This window comes from Macaca mulatta, chromosome 1 (assembly GCF_049350105.2).
Source record: "Macaca mulatta isolate MMU2019108-1 chromosome 1, T2T-MMU8v2.0, whole genome shotgun sequence".
Classification (NCBI taxonomy): Eukaryota; Metazoa; Chordata; class Mammalia; order Primates; family Cercopithecidae; genus Macaca; species Macaca mulatta.
Window position 1 is genome coordinate 124,977,361 of NC_133406.1, and position 18,171 is coordinate 124,995,531.

Below are 18,171 nucleotides of genomic sequence, written 5' to 3' on the forward strand. Positions count from 1 at the left end.
CCCTGATGCTGGTAAAATCCCAGAACTCAAGGAAATGGAATTTGTCCTATTGGCACATGCCTCCCCACTGTGTAGGGCACAGGGAATGTGGTGAGGTACCAGTCTAATGCCAGCTCTCCCCCTCCACAGAGTTTTGGTCAGTGGTCGTGCAGTCCAAGGGGCTGGATGGCATGCTGGACCCAAGCTCAGCTCAGCGTCCGGACCCAATAACAGTTTTACCAAGGGAGCAGCTTTCTATCCTGGCCACACTGAGGTAAGTGCCTAAGGGGCCTTGGCCTTGCCAAGGTCCTGCCTCTGCAGCTGCCAGAAGCACGGGTCCCAAGTGACAGAACCTGAGAGGGCAAGTCAGATTGAACTGCTGAGCAGCGAGGGCCTGGAGAAGCTCTCAGTGATGCAGGAAACGCAGCCTGCCTAGCCCAGGAGAGGAAATCTTTTGTGCCCTCAGGTTGGCCCCATGGCCCCCAGGGACATATCAGGAGTCTGAGCTGCATCAAGGGTCTAAAGTCACCAAACACAGGACCTCGAATAGCCAGTGTCAATCAGACCCTCCACACAACTCTCTGGTCCGACTGAGCAGGGAGCTTGTGAAATGGAAGGTTCACAGCCACTCTTTGTGCCCTTGGCTAGTGGAGTGGAGGGGTGTGGAAGAGTTCCAGATCTGTACACAGGAGGTCTGGCTCTGAGTTCCATTTCTGTTTGGCGTGTACCTGTGATGCAATTACTTAATCTTACTACATCTCTGGCTTCTCATTGTTAAAACAGGAATGATATGGCCAACCTCCCAGGTTTGTGTAATGGTTAATTAGAAAATTATACCCAATAAATAATAATTATTACTATCTCAGCTCATTCATGTCAAGGTATGTCTCTAAGAATTCAGATCAGTTGATTTGGTTCCCATTCATGTATCCAGCACACCTGCCCTCCAAGAACCCAGTGACCCCACAGGTGCCGGTACCTGCTAGTGCTTTCTGGTTGCATATTTCTATCATGGGCATTTTAAGAGCTTTTGGATAAAGTCTATATGGTGCCCAGAAATCCAACAAAGCAGATATGAAACAATTCAATATCTAAATATTCCCTAATATCTGGATTTGTGGCATCAGGAAGGTAAAACTTATAATCTGTTGAATGGAATTTTCATTTCGATGTTGGGGGATGAGTAAACTCACCCCAGCACCTATCAGTTACAGTGTGCATATGGCTTCAGGCCTCTCTCCTCTAAAAGATAGCAAGGCTGAGCTCAAGTCAGGTGTCCACAGACTGGCCCTGCCACTCACTGGCTGCAAAAGCCCAAGTCACTTAGCCTCTCCAAGGCTCCTTTTCGTCTTCTACAAAGTTAAAGAATTAGGCTAGACTTGTGGCTCTCAAAATGTGGTCCCCAGACCAACTGCATCAGCATCATCTGGAAACTTATTAGAAATGTAGATTCTTAGTGTCCTCCTACCAGAGCTATAGAATCGAGCGTTCTGGAGATGGGGCACAGCAGTCTGTAGTGTAACAAACGCTGCAGGTGATTCTGATGCCCTGAAGTTTGAGAGCCTCTGGACTTGAATCTCTGATGTACCTTCCAAGCCATGCCTCCTCCCAATAAATCCTGTCTGGGAGATACTAACGGAGGCTCTGGATTTTACTCTGTCGATGCCTCTCTCTGTTCAGCCCAGCCCAGGACACCTCTGAAGTACCTTGCTGGGGAAATGAGAAGTCACAGAATTCCTCTCACCCCGACCCCCAAGAGCATTCAAGCCTTTACAACTGAAGACAGCAGCCAGTTAACATTTAGAGTGAAGGTCAAGCGTAAAACAAGAAACGACCCTTGACCCACTCTCGGAATGTGGCGAATGAGATGGAGGAGGAGGAGGCTGGATTTCCTTGGCCACAAGAATTTCATCTCTCGCCAACTGTTAGTGACCCGGGTTCACGTATACCATCTCTAGCCCGAGAATCGCTCGCAGCTCTTGGCATGGCTCTCTCCAAGGCAGGAATTCTCTCACTCCCTTCTACAACACATCTCCCCAGGCACGGTTGCCAAGCCTCCCAGTGCCGTCAGCCCTCCTAACCACAAATATTTGGGCCAGTTGCTTAGCTCTGTCCAGCAGCTTCATCACCCATTTAGGTGAGGCCAGAATCTTTGAAGATCATTCACCTAGTGCAAGAAATGTATCCTATTACTGGAGTGTGTGAACCACTGGAAATCCACAGAATGTACCGCTGGTTCAGAAGAGGGCAAGAGAGCGGGGCACCCCATCAGTGGCTGGTTGTAAAGGCATCCCGATGGGCCACCCCACTCTTAGTCATGGATCTTCCATTCTAGGTAGGAGGAAGACAATTAAAGACCATTCTCACATTAAATAGAACATGTTCATTCATGTGAGCCCCTAATTGCATTCTCCCCATCTGATCATTCAGCTTGCAGAGCTCTGCTTAGTAAAGCCACACAGAAGGCTGTCATCTGTTCAGGAGAAAGGCTTCAAAGGGTGTTTTTAAAAAAATAAATAAATAAAACTTCTCCTCTGGTTCACATCAAAAATAAAAAGAATGTTCTTTTCTAAACGGTGCATTATATCACTAGAATAGAGAATGCACTCAATTTTTCTTTTATCTACTGATCATTTTTTAAAAGAGAGTTTTTGTTTAAAAACTTAAAAGTTTATCGGAACACACTCTCATGAGTGAATTAAATATATATATTTTTAAAACTTTAAACCTAAAATCTAAATGAGAGATATATTTGAGACATATTCAAGTCTTAATGAAACAATCTGCCTGTGATACAAATCTCCATTGTGATTAAATGTGATACCATTTGGTATCTTGACTGTGAGTGGAAAGGTAGTGTTAGAGTTTAGGAACTTTGTGAAGTCAGTTCAGTCAAACCAGCAGATGCAAGGCAGAGTAGAAAACTTCGTAAGTGCCTAAAATGAAAGAATATACTAGTTGGAAGATACCTTAAACATCATCACACAGATGGAGAATTAAGGAACACTGGAGGCAGGAGACTTGTCTAGGTACTCACAGGTTCTTAGAGGTGGAGTTACCTGGGAGTTCTAGGTCACCTGGAGGCAACAAAGATGAGTAGGACACTTTGCTGCCTACAGGGAGTTTGTCCTCTAGAAGGGAGGATAAGAGAATACAACTGCCCTAAGAGAATATAAAGGGAAGGCTTTAAGAGATAGAGAAGGAGCCAGGCATGGTGGCTCACGCCAGTAATCCCGACCCTTTGGGAGGCCGAGGGGGGCAGATCACGAGGTCAGAGATCAAGACTATCCTGGCCAACATGGTGAAACCCCGCCTCTACAAAAAAATACAAAAATTAGCCAGGTGTGGCGGCGTGTGCCTGTAGTCCCAGCTACTCAGGAGGCTGAGGCAGGAGACTTGTTTGAACCTGGGAGGCGGAGTCTGCAGCTAGCCAAGATCGAACCAGTGCACTTCAGCCTGGGCAACAGAGTGAGACTCCATCTCAAAAACAAAACAAAACAAAACAAAAAAGAGACAGAGAGAGAGAGAGAGAAGGTAGTTTGTCTTGGAATTAGAAAAAACTCCCCAGGGGAGGCAGCATTGAAGTTGTTGAAGGACAACAGGAGGATTCCACCAGCAGAGGTGGAGAGCAGAAAAGGCCCTAGGAGGGTAGGGGAGCATACCTGGAAGGGAAGAGTCTGAAAAAGGGCAGTGGTGGGGAAGCCCAAGCAGGAACTGCCCCCAGGAGTTTTGTGCGCCTGGAATGCAAACTATGTGAGGGGAGTAGAAGGAGGCAGGATCCCATTGCCAGGCAGAGCAGTCCCTACTGACTTATAGACAAGGGACTTGGCACCAGTTCCTTTGAGCAGGGTGATATGAATCAGAGCAGATTTTAAGAAGCTAAATGGGGCAGCCAGGGATAGAAGGCATTGGAAGAAGAGAGATGAGGATACAGGACGTCAGGTAGGGAACTGTTCCCATGACCTGAACTAGGGGCCCAGAGATGAGAATGGAAGGGAAAATACAGTTTCGAGAGAATGCTACCAAAACAAAACCAAAAAGGCTGGATGGAGGTCAGGGATGAAAAAGCAGAGGGATAAGCAGAGGTATAGAGCTAATGGATGAATGAATGATGGTTCCAGTAACAGAAAAAGGAAACTGTGAAGAAGCGTGTTTAGGGAGATGAGGAGAGAGGATCAAAAGAGATGGTAGCTGTGAAACTAATAATCAAATGATCCAAAATGGGTCTGTTGCTGTTGTATGCAGAGAAGGAAGATGGGGAGAAGATGGTCCTAATTAGGATTATGAGTATGGAGATTTTCGTTTTAGATGTCTTGCATTTAAAATGCCAGTATCTATGGAGAATTGCCTTCAAGAAGCTGGAAGGCAGAACTAGCTTCAAAAGACTAGTTGATTAGAGATCCAGGTATGGGAGTCGATTGCACAGAAATTTCAATGGGCTCCTTAGAAGAGGACGAGCCCACCAAAGGGGAGACCATGAATGAAGTGGGAACTTCGGGTAATGGGGAATAGGGAAAAGTATGTCCCTTATGTCCATCGAAACCTTTTTATTTAGTTATTTTCATTTTCCCCTCAAAATTCTAACAAGTGTTACTAATTTGGATATAAGGGGATGAATTTCAGTTTTCTTTCTTCTCCTTTAATCTATCTAATAAGAGATATTATGTACCGAGAAGAACAAAGAAATGAAACATGAAAAGGAGCAAAAGTAAAGGGTTTAGATTTGCTGCCAACTGAATATTCAGTCCTCTAAGAGTTGTCCAGACATTTATCTGCAAGACCATTAGCCAACAGATCTGGTAATGGTCAAAACCCCAGATATGCCATTGCCTCCTTTGCATGGTCAGCTGGAGAATTGGAGCAAACAGAAGCATTCTTCAAAGAAACCAAAGAGAAAAGAATTTGGTGATTTCCTTCTTGATATCTCACCAAAGAGCTGTCTATTTCCAGCTGAATAAAAGCACAGTATGGAGGAGAAGAATGCGTTGCCTTAAAACAGATTAGAAAAGCAGTGTGTAGCCATATGCACAAAGGCCAAAAGAAACCACGCACTGTGATGGAAAGAAGGCAGATGGTGAGCTTCTCTTGCCACTCCCATTCATTCTTTCATTCATTCTCCTTAATTTTTGAGTACCTACTACATGCCAGACCCGGCAACTGGCCCTGGAAATATTGAAATGCAAAATGTGCAGCTTCCAAAGCACTCTCAGGGAGACAGACAAGTCAATGATTACCCACAACCCTAGGAGAGGTGATAGGGTTATGCACAAACTGTTGTGGAATACAAGGGATGGAGTGCCCAGATACACAAGTGGATGAGACACAGCTCCACCCTCCAGTACCTCACAGTCACGGTGAGACAATAAAAATGGCTTTGAAGGAGGTCTGAGAGAGGTAAACCCAGCAGTAGAAAACACAAAAGACAAAGTCCTTGACACAAGAAGACGGAAATAACTCATAATTTACACAAATTTTGTGAGAACCTACTTCATCCTAACAATGACTCTGGGAAATAGTGTTTCTTGCCCACCTCCGATCAATGAGAACACTAAGGCTCTGGGAAATTAAATGGGTTTCTTCTGCTAACAAGTAGTGGAGTAGGAATCCAAACAAGGTTTTCTAACCCCCAGACCCAATGCAGAATTCTTGTCATTGCACTGATTTAGTAGAAGAGAACACACCACACACACACACACACACACACACACGCACACACACATATGCACATACAATTATGCTATTCTGAAGTGCAGAATGGAAAGATATCATTTTTGGTTAGAGTGGTCTGAAAAGGCTTCGAGGACTAGGTGGTATCTGTGTGGAAAGGAAGTAGAATGATCCATGAGAGTGGGAAGGAGAGATGGGAGAAAGGATAGAATTGGAAGTTTGCAGAACACTCTTACAGGAGATATTTCTAATCCAACCAAGAAGATCTATGGAAGCTTTACAGAGGAGCTGATGTTTGCTACACATCTACAAGTATGCACAGGAGAGCCACAGAGGCCAGTGAGAGGCCCTCTAGGAGAACTAATTCTACAACTACTTGACCAAGTGGGGGGATTATTTGTGGGGTAACTGCAGTGCAGTACAGAGTCCTCTTGGGGACAGATAGATCCATACCATTTGATCTATAGTCACATAAGAACAAATAATAAAAAGAAAAGACATGTTTAAGAGTGAAAGAGAAAGGCAGGGAGAAAAGAAGGAAGGGTGGATGGAAGGACAGACTGGCTTAGTAAGGGGTCGACTTTGGATTCTATTTCTGGTTCAGTTTTCATTTATGACTTCAATGCTTTAGTGTTAGTTCATTTTCTGTGAATCAGTTTCCTTATATGTGAAATAAATATGATAAATCCTAATCGAACTCACAGACTCATGAGAAGATAGAAGTGAAAACATTTTAAAAACATTACACAAAGAGGAACTATTATGTGGTCCACAGTTATATATGTGGGGTAGTGTCTGAAGAGGTGCCTGGACTAAGTTGGTCCCAGAGCCACAAGGTTTTTGCCAAACATGATGCTCTGTGAATTCATAACAAGGGCTCCGAGTCACCAGATCTTAGAGCTGACCCAGTGCACTGTCTGAAAGGGGGTACCCAGTGCTGAGGCTTCAAGACATGTCCCCAGCAGATCTCCCCAGTGCCTTCCCAGAGGATTCAGAACTGCTGAGCAGGACAGCACCATCACATCAAGGCACAAGTGCCAGGGAGAGGTGTCAAACTCTCCCCACCGGCCTCCCTGGTACACACATGGACACTTACCACCTCCCTCAGCCTCCTTAAGTGTCAGAGAACTCAAAGGATTCTGTTTGATATTTCCAAGCTCATACTGAACTACTGGGCAAAATTCCAGGGGCTCTGTCCCTTCCTGGAGAAGCCTGGATGGGGAGACCACACATCCATACTGCCTGAGTCAGCCCGGCTTATGCCTGTTGTCCCAGTGTAACCATTGCTAGCACACCCTTTCCCTCTCAGAAATGCCCCAGTTTGAATGAAATCTCTTTGTGATCCCCGTGGGAGGTCAACTCTGAGGGACCCAGAAACTGCCTTTTGACTGCATTTAGTACTCCATGGAGTCACCCTCATTTCTTTTTCATTCCAGGTGCATAGCGTAATGTCCATGTTGTTCTACACTCTGATCACAGCTTTTCTGATCGGCATACAGGCAGAACCACACTCAGAGAGCAATGTCCCTGCAGGACACACCATCCCCCAAGCCCACTGGACTAAACTTCAGCATTCCCTTGACACGGCCCTTCGCAGAGTCCGCAGCGCCCCGGCAGTGGCGATAGCTGCACGAGTGGCAGGGCAGACCCGCAACATTACTGTGGACCCCAGGCTGTTTAAAAAGCGGCGACTCCGTTCACCCCGTGTGCTGTTTAGCACTCAGCCCCCACCTGAAGCTGCAGACACTCAGGATCTGGACTTTGAGGTCGGTGGTGCTGCCCCCTTCAACAGGACTCACAGGAGCAAGCGGTCATCGTCCCACCCCATCTTCCACAGGGGCGAGTTCTCGGTGTGTGACAGTGTCAGCGTGTGGGTTGGGGATAAGACCACCGCCACAGACATCAAGGGCAAGGAGGTGATGGTGTTGGGAGAGGTGAACATTAACAACAGTGTATTCAAACAGTACTTTTTTGAGACCAAGTGCCGGGACCCAAATCCCGTTGACAGCGGGTGCCGGGGCATTGACTCAAAGCATTGGAACTCATATTGTACCACGACTCACACCTTTGTCAAGGCGCTGACCATGGATGGCAAGCAGGCTGCCTGGCGATTTATCCGGATCGACACGGCCTGTGTGTGTGTGCTCAGCAGGAAGGCTGTGAGAAGAGCCTGACCTGCCGACACGCTCCCTCCCCTGCCCCTTCCACACTCTCCTGGGCCCCTCCCTACCTCAACCTGTAAATTATTTTAAATTATAAGGACTGCATGGTAATTTATAGTTTATACAGTTTTAAAGAATCATTATTTATTAAATTTTTGGAAGCATCCTGTGTGCTGACACTGGTTATTTTTCCCAGTAAAATCATCTGCAAGTCTCAGGAAGATGCAGGGGGAATTGTCCGAATTGTCCAAAGTACTCCCTGGCTCCTTCTAAGGCCCACCTGTAACCCTTACCCCACCCCCAGCCAGTGCTGCAACTTCAGAAAAGGCTAACTGGTTTCAGATATTAGAATAAGTCAGGCATGATTAGCAAAGGAAGCCTGCTGGATTGCAATTTTGTTCTACATTCCAGAGCCAAAGCTACCTAATCATTGGATTACCTGCCCACCGCCTGGAAGCATGGGCTCTGGTCTCCTCCCTTGGGGAAGTTAGTGGAGCCTCATCAGGAGGCAGATCACCACTGGGCACGGGGCTGCCCTGGCCTCAGAGGCACAGTCTCAGTTCTGGGGGCACTCGATAGATAGGACGAGGCTTGCACCAAAGATCTGTGCGCTGCTCATTTGTAGGGGAAGATGTGCCGTCTGGAAGAGTTGTAACAGAGTAATCTCATGAGGCCTGTCAAAGTAGATCTGGTTTCATGTTCAGCTGGCCTTAGTACTCATGGCCACTCCTCGGTTTATGCCTCAGCAGCCTCCTGCAGAAAGACTTCATTACCCCAAGAAAACATTAGTGCCTCTGACACTCTTACAACCTACTAACAGCCACAGTAGCAACTTCCAGGGGCCCCAACATTGGCCCACAGCCAAGGAAGCCAGAGATGGGAAAGAACTTCTGAAAACTTTTTGATTCTTAATTGGATGATTTCCATAAGTGACCAAAGGTGACTGGGGCCGTGAGACCTGCAGAGAAGTGGGTGGGGCAGAAAGACTAAGTAAATGGAGTGAGAACCAAATAAACCGGGAGATGTGGAGGACAGGTGGGCCGGCAGGGAACAACGGCTTTCTGCTTCTCCCCAACAGGGGAAATGAAACAAGCAGGACAAAGAGAAGGCCAGAGAGGGGTGTGAGGAAGGGGAGGGGAGGACAGAGCAGCAGGAGGAGGAAGGTGTGATCTCTCATCTTTACCAGCACTCTCCAGCCTCCAGGAAAGTTAGCAACCTGGGTGGTTCTCGTGGGGCTTTGTGAATGTGTTCAACAACACTGATTGCATCCAGAGCATCTTAGACAGGAGTGAAGGTCACAGAGGGACTCCAGGGTTCGCTCCACCTAGCCTCACACAACCCCCTTCCCCTGCAACTTTCATTTTGTATTTTCCCTGAAGCCACAGTTTTGCCCCAGACAGAGCAGTTGTAGTAAGACAGACATTTTCCCCTCCTAGCCGTCCTGTCTCCCCCCGAGGATGAAATGCCTACACTGGTTTTCAAGAGAACAGGCCCAAATTGTCCATCCGAGAAAAGAGCAAATGGTCTTATTCATTCCCTCTGTAACTCTCGCTGTCCTGCCCCACCCCCAACCCCATCCAAATAGGGCAAATTAGAACCGTAGGGAGCTTTGGCATGAGAACCATTTGATTAGGGTCGAAGCATGATGAAATGTGCCCTGTTTTTTTCTGTCACAGCTACTGCAGTTGGAATAAAGATTTATGTTCAAGAAACACCAGCTAGAACATTCTGTGCTGAGATTCTCGGTGAGATACAGGGCTCCGGAGGGAGCCCTCCCAGTGATCTATGTCTGTGACTTTTTACTGGGGTCCAATGCCAGTGGCCTCGCCTATCCTAGGTGCCCCTACAAACAATTTCTGGGTGCCTCTCTTTGTCTTAGAACTGGACTTTGGACCTGGGATGTGGGGAGAGAGGAGTGGAGAGGGAGGCCTTCAGGAAGCTCCCCATCAGGAAGGTGGGCTTGTGAGCAGCTACACCAACAAAGAGGGTCCTGGAGTGCTGCCCGCAGCACTGTAAGACATTGGGACATCTAAAAAATGTCTTTGGCTCCCCTGGGCCGCCAAGAGGGAGGACCCTCTGAGGGAGCCCGGAGGCTGAGGCCCTCACTTTCATGTAGGTTGCTCTCCTGGGTGTCCGGTAAGAGGAGGGCCCCTCACCCCAGGAACACCACCACCTACCCAAAGGCAAAATCTGCTCTAGGTGGAAACACTGGAGTCCCAGCCTGGGAGCCAATGTTTTCACACAATATAAGGGATATCAGTTTGGCTGATCAGTGTCGGAGCCTTCCAAAAACAACCCAGCGCCCGGTGGTTTCCGCAGCTTGGGCTCTGCTCCCACACGCGGGGGAGCTCTGGCTTTCAGACCCACCCGGGCTGTCCCAGAGAGGCTGACCCGGGTCGCCAGGGCCCCAGCCACTTGAACACTTGGAGAAAACAGCTTCAAACCGCCCACTATCCTCTGCTGAGGAGCGGCAGCGGCACATTTTGCAAAAGTTTCCTTCCCGTGCCTCACTGAGATTTTTCTGCCTGGGTTCCCCAAAAGCCCAAAAGGTGAGAGCAGATCCGTCTCCCCTCGGCAGCTTCCTTTGGTGGAAGGCATCCTCCACCATGCTCAAGAAAACTAGCACCCGCCCTGGCTGTCCGCCCTGCTAGCAAGGCTCAGGCCCCGGCCTGGGAGACCGCGGGGTGCCTGGCTCTGGGGTACACTCAGTCGTCCCTCTAACGCCCTCCCCCAACCAGAGCGCCAGCCTCCCCAGCCTGACCCCCTTCCCTGCTAATAGAAAGCCCACCATGGGGACAGAGTTTCAGCAACAACGCAGCAGCTATTTTCATTTCCGTGAAACAGCAGTGTTCCTCCTAAAAGCCTTACCACTTTCTCCTCAGCATCATCCACATCATGGGAGGAGGATCCGCCCAGAGCTAGAGTAGAGGACAAAAGGGCACCCGGGTCTCGTGTCTGCTCCTTGGAGGAGAGACAGCTGGGCAAGAGAAGCGGAACCGAGTGGAAGTGTGGGCTATGGAGAACCCAGGGGCCTGGGAGTCTTTCTTGCACAGGCCTGAACGGAACAGTGGGAGGCAACGGGTGCTCAGAGTCGAGGTCACCAGCCAAACCCAGTGCCGAGGGAGCAGGCCAGTGTCATGGTACAAACTCTGGGCTTGGTGTCAGCAGAGCTGGGTTCTGGCCCCAGCTCCCCCATTTCTATCTGTGAAACTTTGGCAAGCAACAGTTCCTCTTTGAGCTCAGTTCTTGCAGCTGTGAAATGAAAATAATCATTCCTATATCCCAGAGTTGTGAGCAAGAAGCAAAACCAAGTATTTCAAAGCAAACAGTCAAGTCCTATACAAGTGTTAGGCAAAGTAATTTATTCCAAACTTAACAATTCCTGTGTTGATTATAGGAGAGAAGCAGCCATGTTGGTGCTCACTGAATATTTGTTTATTGGCACATGTATGGACTGGAGAAGGGAAACCCTCTGGTCAGTGGACATCATGGAATATAGATGTGGCATAGCCAGGCCATTATAGATGATAGATAGATAGATAGATAGATAGATAGATAGATAGATAGATAAGGCATAGCCTGCTTTTACCAGGAGGGTAAAAGCAAGAACAGCAGCTATTCAGCTTCAGATGCCTGAATCCGAGTTCAGGTAGGCCACCTGGATTCTAGTGATCCCAGCATAGTGGTAGGCTTTGGATTCAAACAAGTATTTCTGCTAAGGCTGTGTAACCTTAAGCAAGTTGCTTAACATCTCTGACAATTGACATATAGAAACTCTGATGATTTCTTCACCTGTGAAATATGGATGATAATAGTGCTTTTCTCAGAGGGCTGAGAGATAATTTAATGAAATAATATATATAAATATACAAAACTAGCTAACACTTACGAAGTGTATAATACATTTTCGTTTTGAAAAGTAGATTAGCTGAGAACCCCTAAAAGCATGTTAGAATAGAGTGGAACAACTTTCCACAAGGCAAGGAAGCTTATGGACAGTTTTATAGATGTATCCTAGGTTTATTCTGTGACAAGCAATGCTAATAGTGACCTTAGCATTTATTAAGAGCTTGGTATGCGCCAGGCACCACACTAAGCACTTTATGTGGATTAGCTCTGAGCAAGCCTCTGGGTTCTAAGACTGAAGACTATCTTAAGGCAAGCGGCGGGGAAGGCTGTGCTTTCTGCTTATGTGTATCAATGCCAGAGAAGTGCTCCACTGTTCTCTGGGATGTGTTTACTCCCCCAGCCCTTGGCAAGTTTATAAACCATTGGCTTTGAAAGTTTCCACGTGTCAAGCACGTGGGATCTGTTTTGCTCTAATTCACTTGGGTTTGCAACTGAAAAGCTCTGACCTTCCCAAAGTTCACCTGGGTGTGTGAAGATGGCTCAGGGGGCCCAGGGCCAAGAGTAAGTTGTGCAAATCTTCCCTCTACCACAGCAGCCTGCAGAGAATCCCTCCAACCCAGGGCTGCTCCTTAAAGTCAAGGATGCAGCACATCTGTGTTTCTTCAGCACCTGGACCCACTCTTGCATGTGGCAGGCAATCAATGTCTTAAGGAAGGGAAGACAGAACTTAGTTTCCATCTTTTTCTCTATCCCCAGCATCCCCACCCTGTCTCCTCCTATCCCCTGCACGTACCTTGTGTCAGCCATACATGCGTTAATGGTCTCAGTTGAAAACAGGGTCCTCCCTGAGGCATGTGAGGCATCTGGGTAGTTTTCAGAGGCTGGTGTCAAGAGCAAGATCAGACCATCAGGGATAAAGCCTGGCCTCACCCATGGCTTGGCTGAGTGACACTGGACAAATTACTTCTCTCTCTGCACTGCAGTTTTCTTATATGTAAAATGTAGGTGATAATAAGAGAACCTACTTCATTGTATTGTAAGGCATTTGATTCAATGTTTGGTACATAATAAATCACTGTATATTGAAACATATGTAAATACACAGTACACACAGCTATATACACATTTATGCACAGATATAGACACAATATACAAACGTACACACACAAGGATAGTGTGTATGCATATGTGTGTGTGTATGTGTGAATAATCCCTGGAAGCTGAGAAGCAGCCAGGAAGTGCTCGTTCTACACTCACATGCACCCACACACTGACTTAAAAACACAGTGTAACATACAAATCCATCCAATAAGCATTCTAAATGATGACTACTGTAATAAGAAGTAGCCCAATGGAAAGAGTAAGCCAGGAAAGACTTCCTGGAGGAAACAACTTCAAACTGCGCATGGAAAATAAGTTGAGTGAAATTATTGTCCTATGCTGAGACTTACTCCAGAATTAAGAACAGGGTAAAATCCAACCAAGAGGCTGCCCAGCCTCAATGGGAGAGAGATCACTAATAGAAGTGAGAGTCTCTGTCTATTCTTTCACTTCGTTCTGAGCTACAACTGGCAGAGGAGTTAGCTTCTCCTGCAATTCCAGACCTTAGAAAAATTCAGAGAATAATCCTGTGAAATCCTGTAGGAAAACGCAGTTAAAGTCCCCATATGGTTTTCACAAAATCTTGTCTCTGTTAAGACCAAACACCAAAGAGCTGGTCAAATATCTTCCTGAAGATGGGGCCTCCTCTAGCCGTATCAGCTGGGTTTCCTTGATCCCCAAAGCAAGAAGAAAAAAAAGGCTCTCAGAGTAGGTACCGTGCACCCCTGGCTCCAGGGGGAGACTTGGGTTGGAGAGGCCAGCCAGGCGCCTTGGCTAACGTTTGGTGCCACAGCTAAGTGCAGTCTCCAGCTTAGCAGCCTCTCCCCCTTTATCTCGCCCCCACCGTTCCTTTCACTTTGACATAATGAAAGTGCAACTTGCACACTGTCTCGAGATTGCATATGATAATTGGAAACATGTGTCTTAGCTGGCATACCTTCAAAGGGCTTTGGAACTCTGACTTGGGCCGTCTTCTGATTGCAATAGCAATCCCCCAAGCTGGCTTTCCAGTCTTCACATTCCTTCAGCTGCACCTTAGTATTAACTCTTGCCAGGAGAAGGCTGTTGCAAGCAGAGCTCATTCCTGAGGGTCTGTAGAGGCTGGCAATAATGGTTTCCTGAGTGCACAGCAAGGTTCTAGGCTTGGCATCTGGGCACTGACTTTTCAGAAAATAACAGCAAGAAACAGCAGGTCCATTTTCCTTTTTGCAGAAATGGCACATTGATGAGTTGTCACCGAGGCAGAGGCCTGGGTCTTTTAGAGTATTGCTTGGACTCTCAAGGGTTGTGATGCTGAACCCTATGTAATCCAGCAGTATGCTTTTTTCCTGAAGAAAATATCAAAATGTCATTATGTCACCAGGAGACTCGGCGGCAAGTATAGAATCAATGGTGACTCCACTATAATCACCCCAAGCTGTGTGATGGACAGGTAAGGCCAAAGGGACCTTATTCAGTTCAGCAGACACTGACTGCACATCTGTGATATGCAAGGTGCCATGCTAAGCCCAGAGTAGACAGAGGAGTAAGATGGGGCCCCTGTCCTCCAGGCCCTTACATCCCAGTTGGAGATTGAATAGAGGATTGGGTGTTACTTTCAACTTTCAGTCTGGATATACCCAGAGACCACATATCCACAGCACATACAGGTAGCCCCCAACTCCCTCTGGTGTAGGCAGCAATCACCCGGCCCACCCCCACATACACCTTGGCCTCCACCTACTTATTGATGACTTGCTCCCACTCCTGTCTCAAACCTACTGAGTTCCAAACTCTCAGCTGGCCGTGCACCCCTAACCCTAATCCTGCCTTGAGTTCTCTATGGAAGTGTTTCTCAAACTTTCAGGTTCACGTGAATCAGGTCTGATTCAGTAGGTGATGGATGGGGGACTAAGATCCTGCATGTCTAACAAACCCCCAGGTGACATACACAGTGCTGCTCTGGGGACCGCACTTTGAACAGCAAGGTCCTACACCACACATGGCTCCCCAGTGGTCTCAATCTGTTCTTGCTTAGGAACTCTGACAAGGCTCATTTCTTTGGTTCTCAGGCCAACTGGCCTTAGACAGAGCAGTCCTGGCTTGAGCTCCACCAATGGGAATCCAACCTCTGCCTTTGGTAAGGAGAAGTCAGAAAGAGGCCCATCTGACTAACATCATACTGGGGAAAACGTGGTGTGGATGACAACCAAGTCCTAAGAAGGTAGGAACCTATCCCAAAAGGAAGCTGGAGGTGGAGACGCAGGTAGGAAGGAGAGGGTGTGTGTCAGGCCTTGAAGGTATATTTGACAGAGAGGCAGAAAGAGCAAGGCACCTGCCACACAGCACCAGCCTTGGTCCCATTCGTAGAAAAAAGACATGGTGGCAAGCAAAGCACTGCAATGGAGACCTGAGGCGGAGTTTTTCCTTCTTGAAATAAATCTGAGCAAGCATCCTCTCTTCTCTTATCCTCAGTTTCTTCTTCTTCTTGATAGCAAAAGATAGAGTCCTCCTCCCCGGTGTCAGACATCTGGGACTGTCCTAAGGCTTCCCAGAGGGGCTGTTTTTACTGCACCCAGGACAGTTTACATAACACTTACATCAGCAATGGTTGTAAAAATGAAAAATGTCACAGTTCAATGTGTAAAACAAGTAGCTCCCATCAGTTTCAGAGTTTGTCTTCCTTCATCTTTAAGTAGATGAATTCCGTAGTCAAACCATGTCAGGAGTCATTTGAAGCATTTGAAAATCCCAAACCAGGCCTCCTGATGGCCATGTGTGGAGTTTCCACCTCAGGCTCTTACCCTCAAAGGGCAATATACAGTTTATTTACAGTTTGTCATATTTGAAGAATGTCCTTTAAAAATAACAACCAGTTATATTCCTTCTTTCTTAAGTTGGCTCCTTTCTCAGCCCATAACAGTTGTTGCTGTAATCACAATCTCTCTTTTATCCATTAAATAAAAATATCACTATTTTGGGCAAAAGATCATGAACACAATAAAAATGAGGCTTATGATTGTCATAAGAGAAGTTTAGCTAGAAAAAATATTGCAAAGAATTCAAACCACCAGAAGTTTATCAGAACAGATGGCCAGCAAGTTCTCTTAATTAATAGTTGCTCTAAGCAATAAAATCAAAGTAAATGTTGCCTGTGTATACAAGAAATCACATATTCAGATCACCCAGTGAAGTTCTTTGGTTTACATTTAGGTATCTCGTGCCACAGATATGCACAGATATGCACTGGTGGTAAATATAAATTTATCTCTGGAAAATAAATATGTTTATTTAAAATAAAATATGTTGTTTCAGAGACTGTTTGAAGTTTTCGTTTTTTGTTTTTTTGCTTTTTTTTTTTTTTTTTTTTTTACTTTTATTTTACAACATGATTCTACACAGAGCAATAGCCAGAAGACCAAAATCTGGGCAAAACTCCCCCTAAATCAGTCTTGCTCAGTTTTTCCAGCAGCCTCTGGATTCAGCACAGGCAGGGATTCCAGCTGGGAAAGCTATCAGTTTGCTGCTGATTTTCTTCTTCTGTGCTTACCTTTCACTTGGGTCATTTTCCTGATTTTTCTACACATGTTCCAGGAAGCCTTCCCTCAGCCTCCTGTCAGACAAGACTTCTTCCCATTGAGCAATCACACAGGATAAGATTCATGGCTGGGGAAAGTGATGATAGGACTGAGGTCCATGAGCAAGAGGGCCCAACATACATCAAGGGGCTTGGATGACTCGTGGTAACAAAAAGCAAAACTCTATTCATTGAGAGATTTATTCTACATAGACTTTAATCATGGCTTTATTCAGCTGTGGTTTGTGTGTATTTGGTGAGTCACAGAGGCTTTTAAGAGGAAGAGGCTTTTCAATATTTTTCTTCATTATAAAAGCTTTATCTTATGTAAAGCAATAAAAACACAATTAAAATGGAATATCCAGATTCCAGTGGAATGAGGGGAGAGTGTCAGAAAAAGAAGGTGAGGAAGACAGGCTCAACCCATTGACATATACAGACCATCTGGAGCATGAGGTAAATCTCAGTGCTATTTTCTTTTAACAAAGACACTGCAGAGTTCAGGTGGCAAATAGTGGCAGGCTGAGGAGAACACAGTGAGCACTACTGCCCTCAACACACCCACACCAGCTATGTGTTTATATCTGCCCATTATTGGCTGGGGGTAAAAAAAATAAAAATAAAAAATCTTGCTCCATCTACTCCATTAGCCCATATTGGCCCAAACTACAAATTCACCTGTTTGTTGTTTTTTAGATTTTTATGAATTTATGTTTAGTGAGGGAGAGGCAAGTATGTTAGAGAGGTTAGGAGAATAAGGTACAAGAGCAGAATTCCTCAGTTCAAATCCTAGCTCCCTTGCTTAATAACTATGTGACCCAGAGCAAGTTACCTAAGCTGTGCTTCTTTATCTGTGAAATGGAGATGATCCTTTGCCTCAGGGTTTAATATCATCTCTGTAAAGTGCCCAGAATATTGTTAGTTGACAACGTTACCTTTCTCTCACACAGGAATGAACTCTATGGCTTCATTCCATTAGGGAAGCCAAGAAGGACTAGAGAAAGAAAAGGTAACCTACACATCATCAGTTCCAACCCTGAGAAGGAGAGGTAGTTTAGTTCATGCTGAACTAAACATCTTTCCTCAACATTTCCACCTTTCACCCAAAGTGTTGTTTCTGGAACAATACATGGAGTTGGCCCATGCCCTTTTCTATGTGACAGATCTTTGAAAATAGCTATTACGTCCCCACCTAAGTCTTTTATTTCCCAGGCTAAGCATTCCCGAGTCCTTCGATTATCCCTGGATGACGGAGTTTCCAGGCCCCTTCCCATCATGGCCAGCCTTCTCTGGACACACTTTAATTTTTCCATGTTCCTCTTAAAATGTGGTGTCCAGAAGGAAACACAATACTCTAGATGTGGACTGACCAAACACTAATTACAATGGGACTATTAACTCCTTTGATCCACATAGTATATTTCTATTAATGGAGCCTAAAATTACACAAATGTTTTCGGTGGCCACATCACACTACGTTTTCATTTTGAGTTTATGGTAAATTATAGCCCCTTGGTTTTTTGTTTTGTTGCATTGTGTTTATTTTTTACTACTGTATTATTGAACCAGGACTCTTCTATCTTGCATTTTGCCAGTAATTATTTCGGTTAAACACAGAAGTCTGACTGACTAAATGGTGAGAGTTAAGGTCTTTGTGGGCAGGAACTATGTCTAGCTCATCATGGCATTCCTGAGTCTAGCACATTGCCTGGTTTATCCATGTGGTAGCTGTATCTTCTACCTCTTGCCTCCCATCGTGATGACAGCTTAAGGAATAAAGGCACAAAGAATGTACCAGGCAGAAGCTCAATCTTTACACTTAATTCTAGCATTAACCCCAAATCCCTATGACATCTC

At 46.0% G+C, this 18,171-nt stretch overlaps 1 protein-coding gene across 3 annotated transcripts in view; it reads left to right on the forward strand.

Annotated features, from left to right (window-relative positions):
* Nucleotides 1–7,972, forward strand: part of NGF (nerve growth factor) — a 52,237-nt gene extending 44,265 nt beyond the window's left edge. For all 3 annotated transcript variants that reach the window (XM_015148902.3, XM_077950560.1, XM_077950545.1), the window contains exons 2-3: nucleotides 130–253; nucleotides 7,083–7,972. In XM_015148902.3, coding sequence (XP_015004388.1) covers nucleotides 7,095–7,820 — 726 coding nt within the window. In that variant the 5' untranslated portion in view covers nucleotides 130–253; nucleotides 7,083–7,094 and the 3' untranslated portion in view covers nucleotides 7,821–7,972. The remainder of the gene's footprint in view (nucleotides 1–129; nucleotides 254–7,082) is intronic.
* Nucleotides 7,973–18,171: the final 10,199 nt, after the last annotated feature.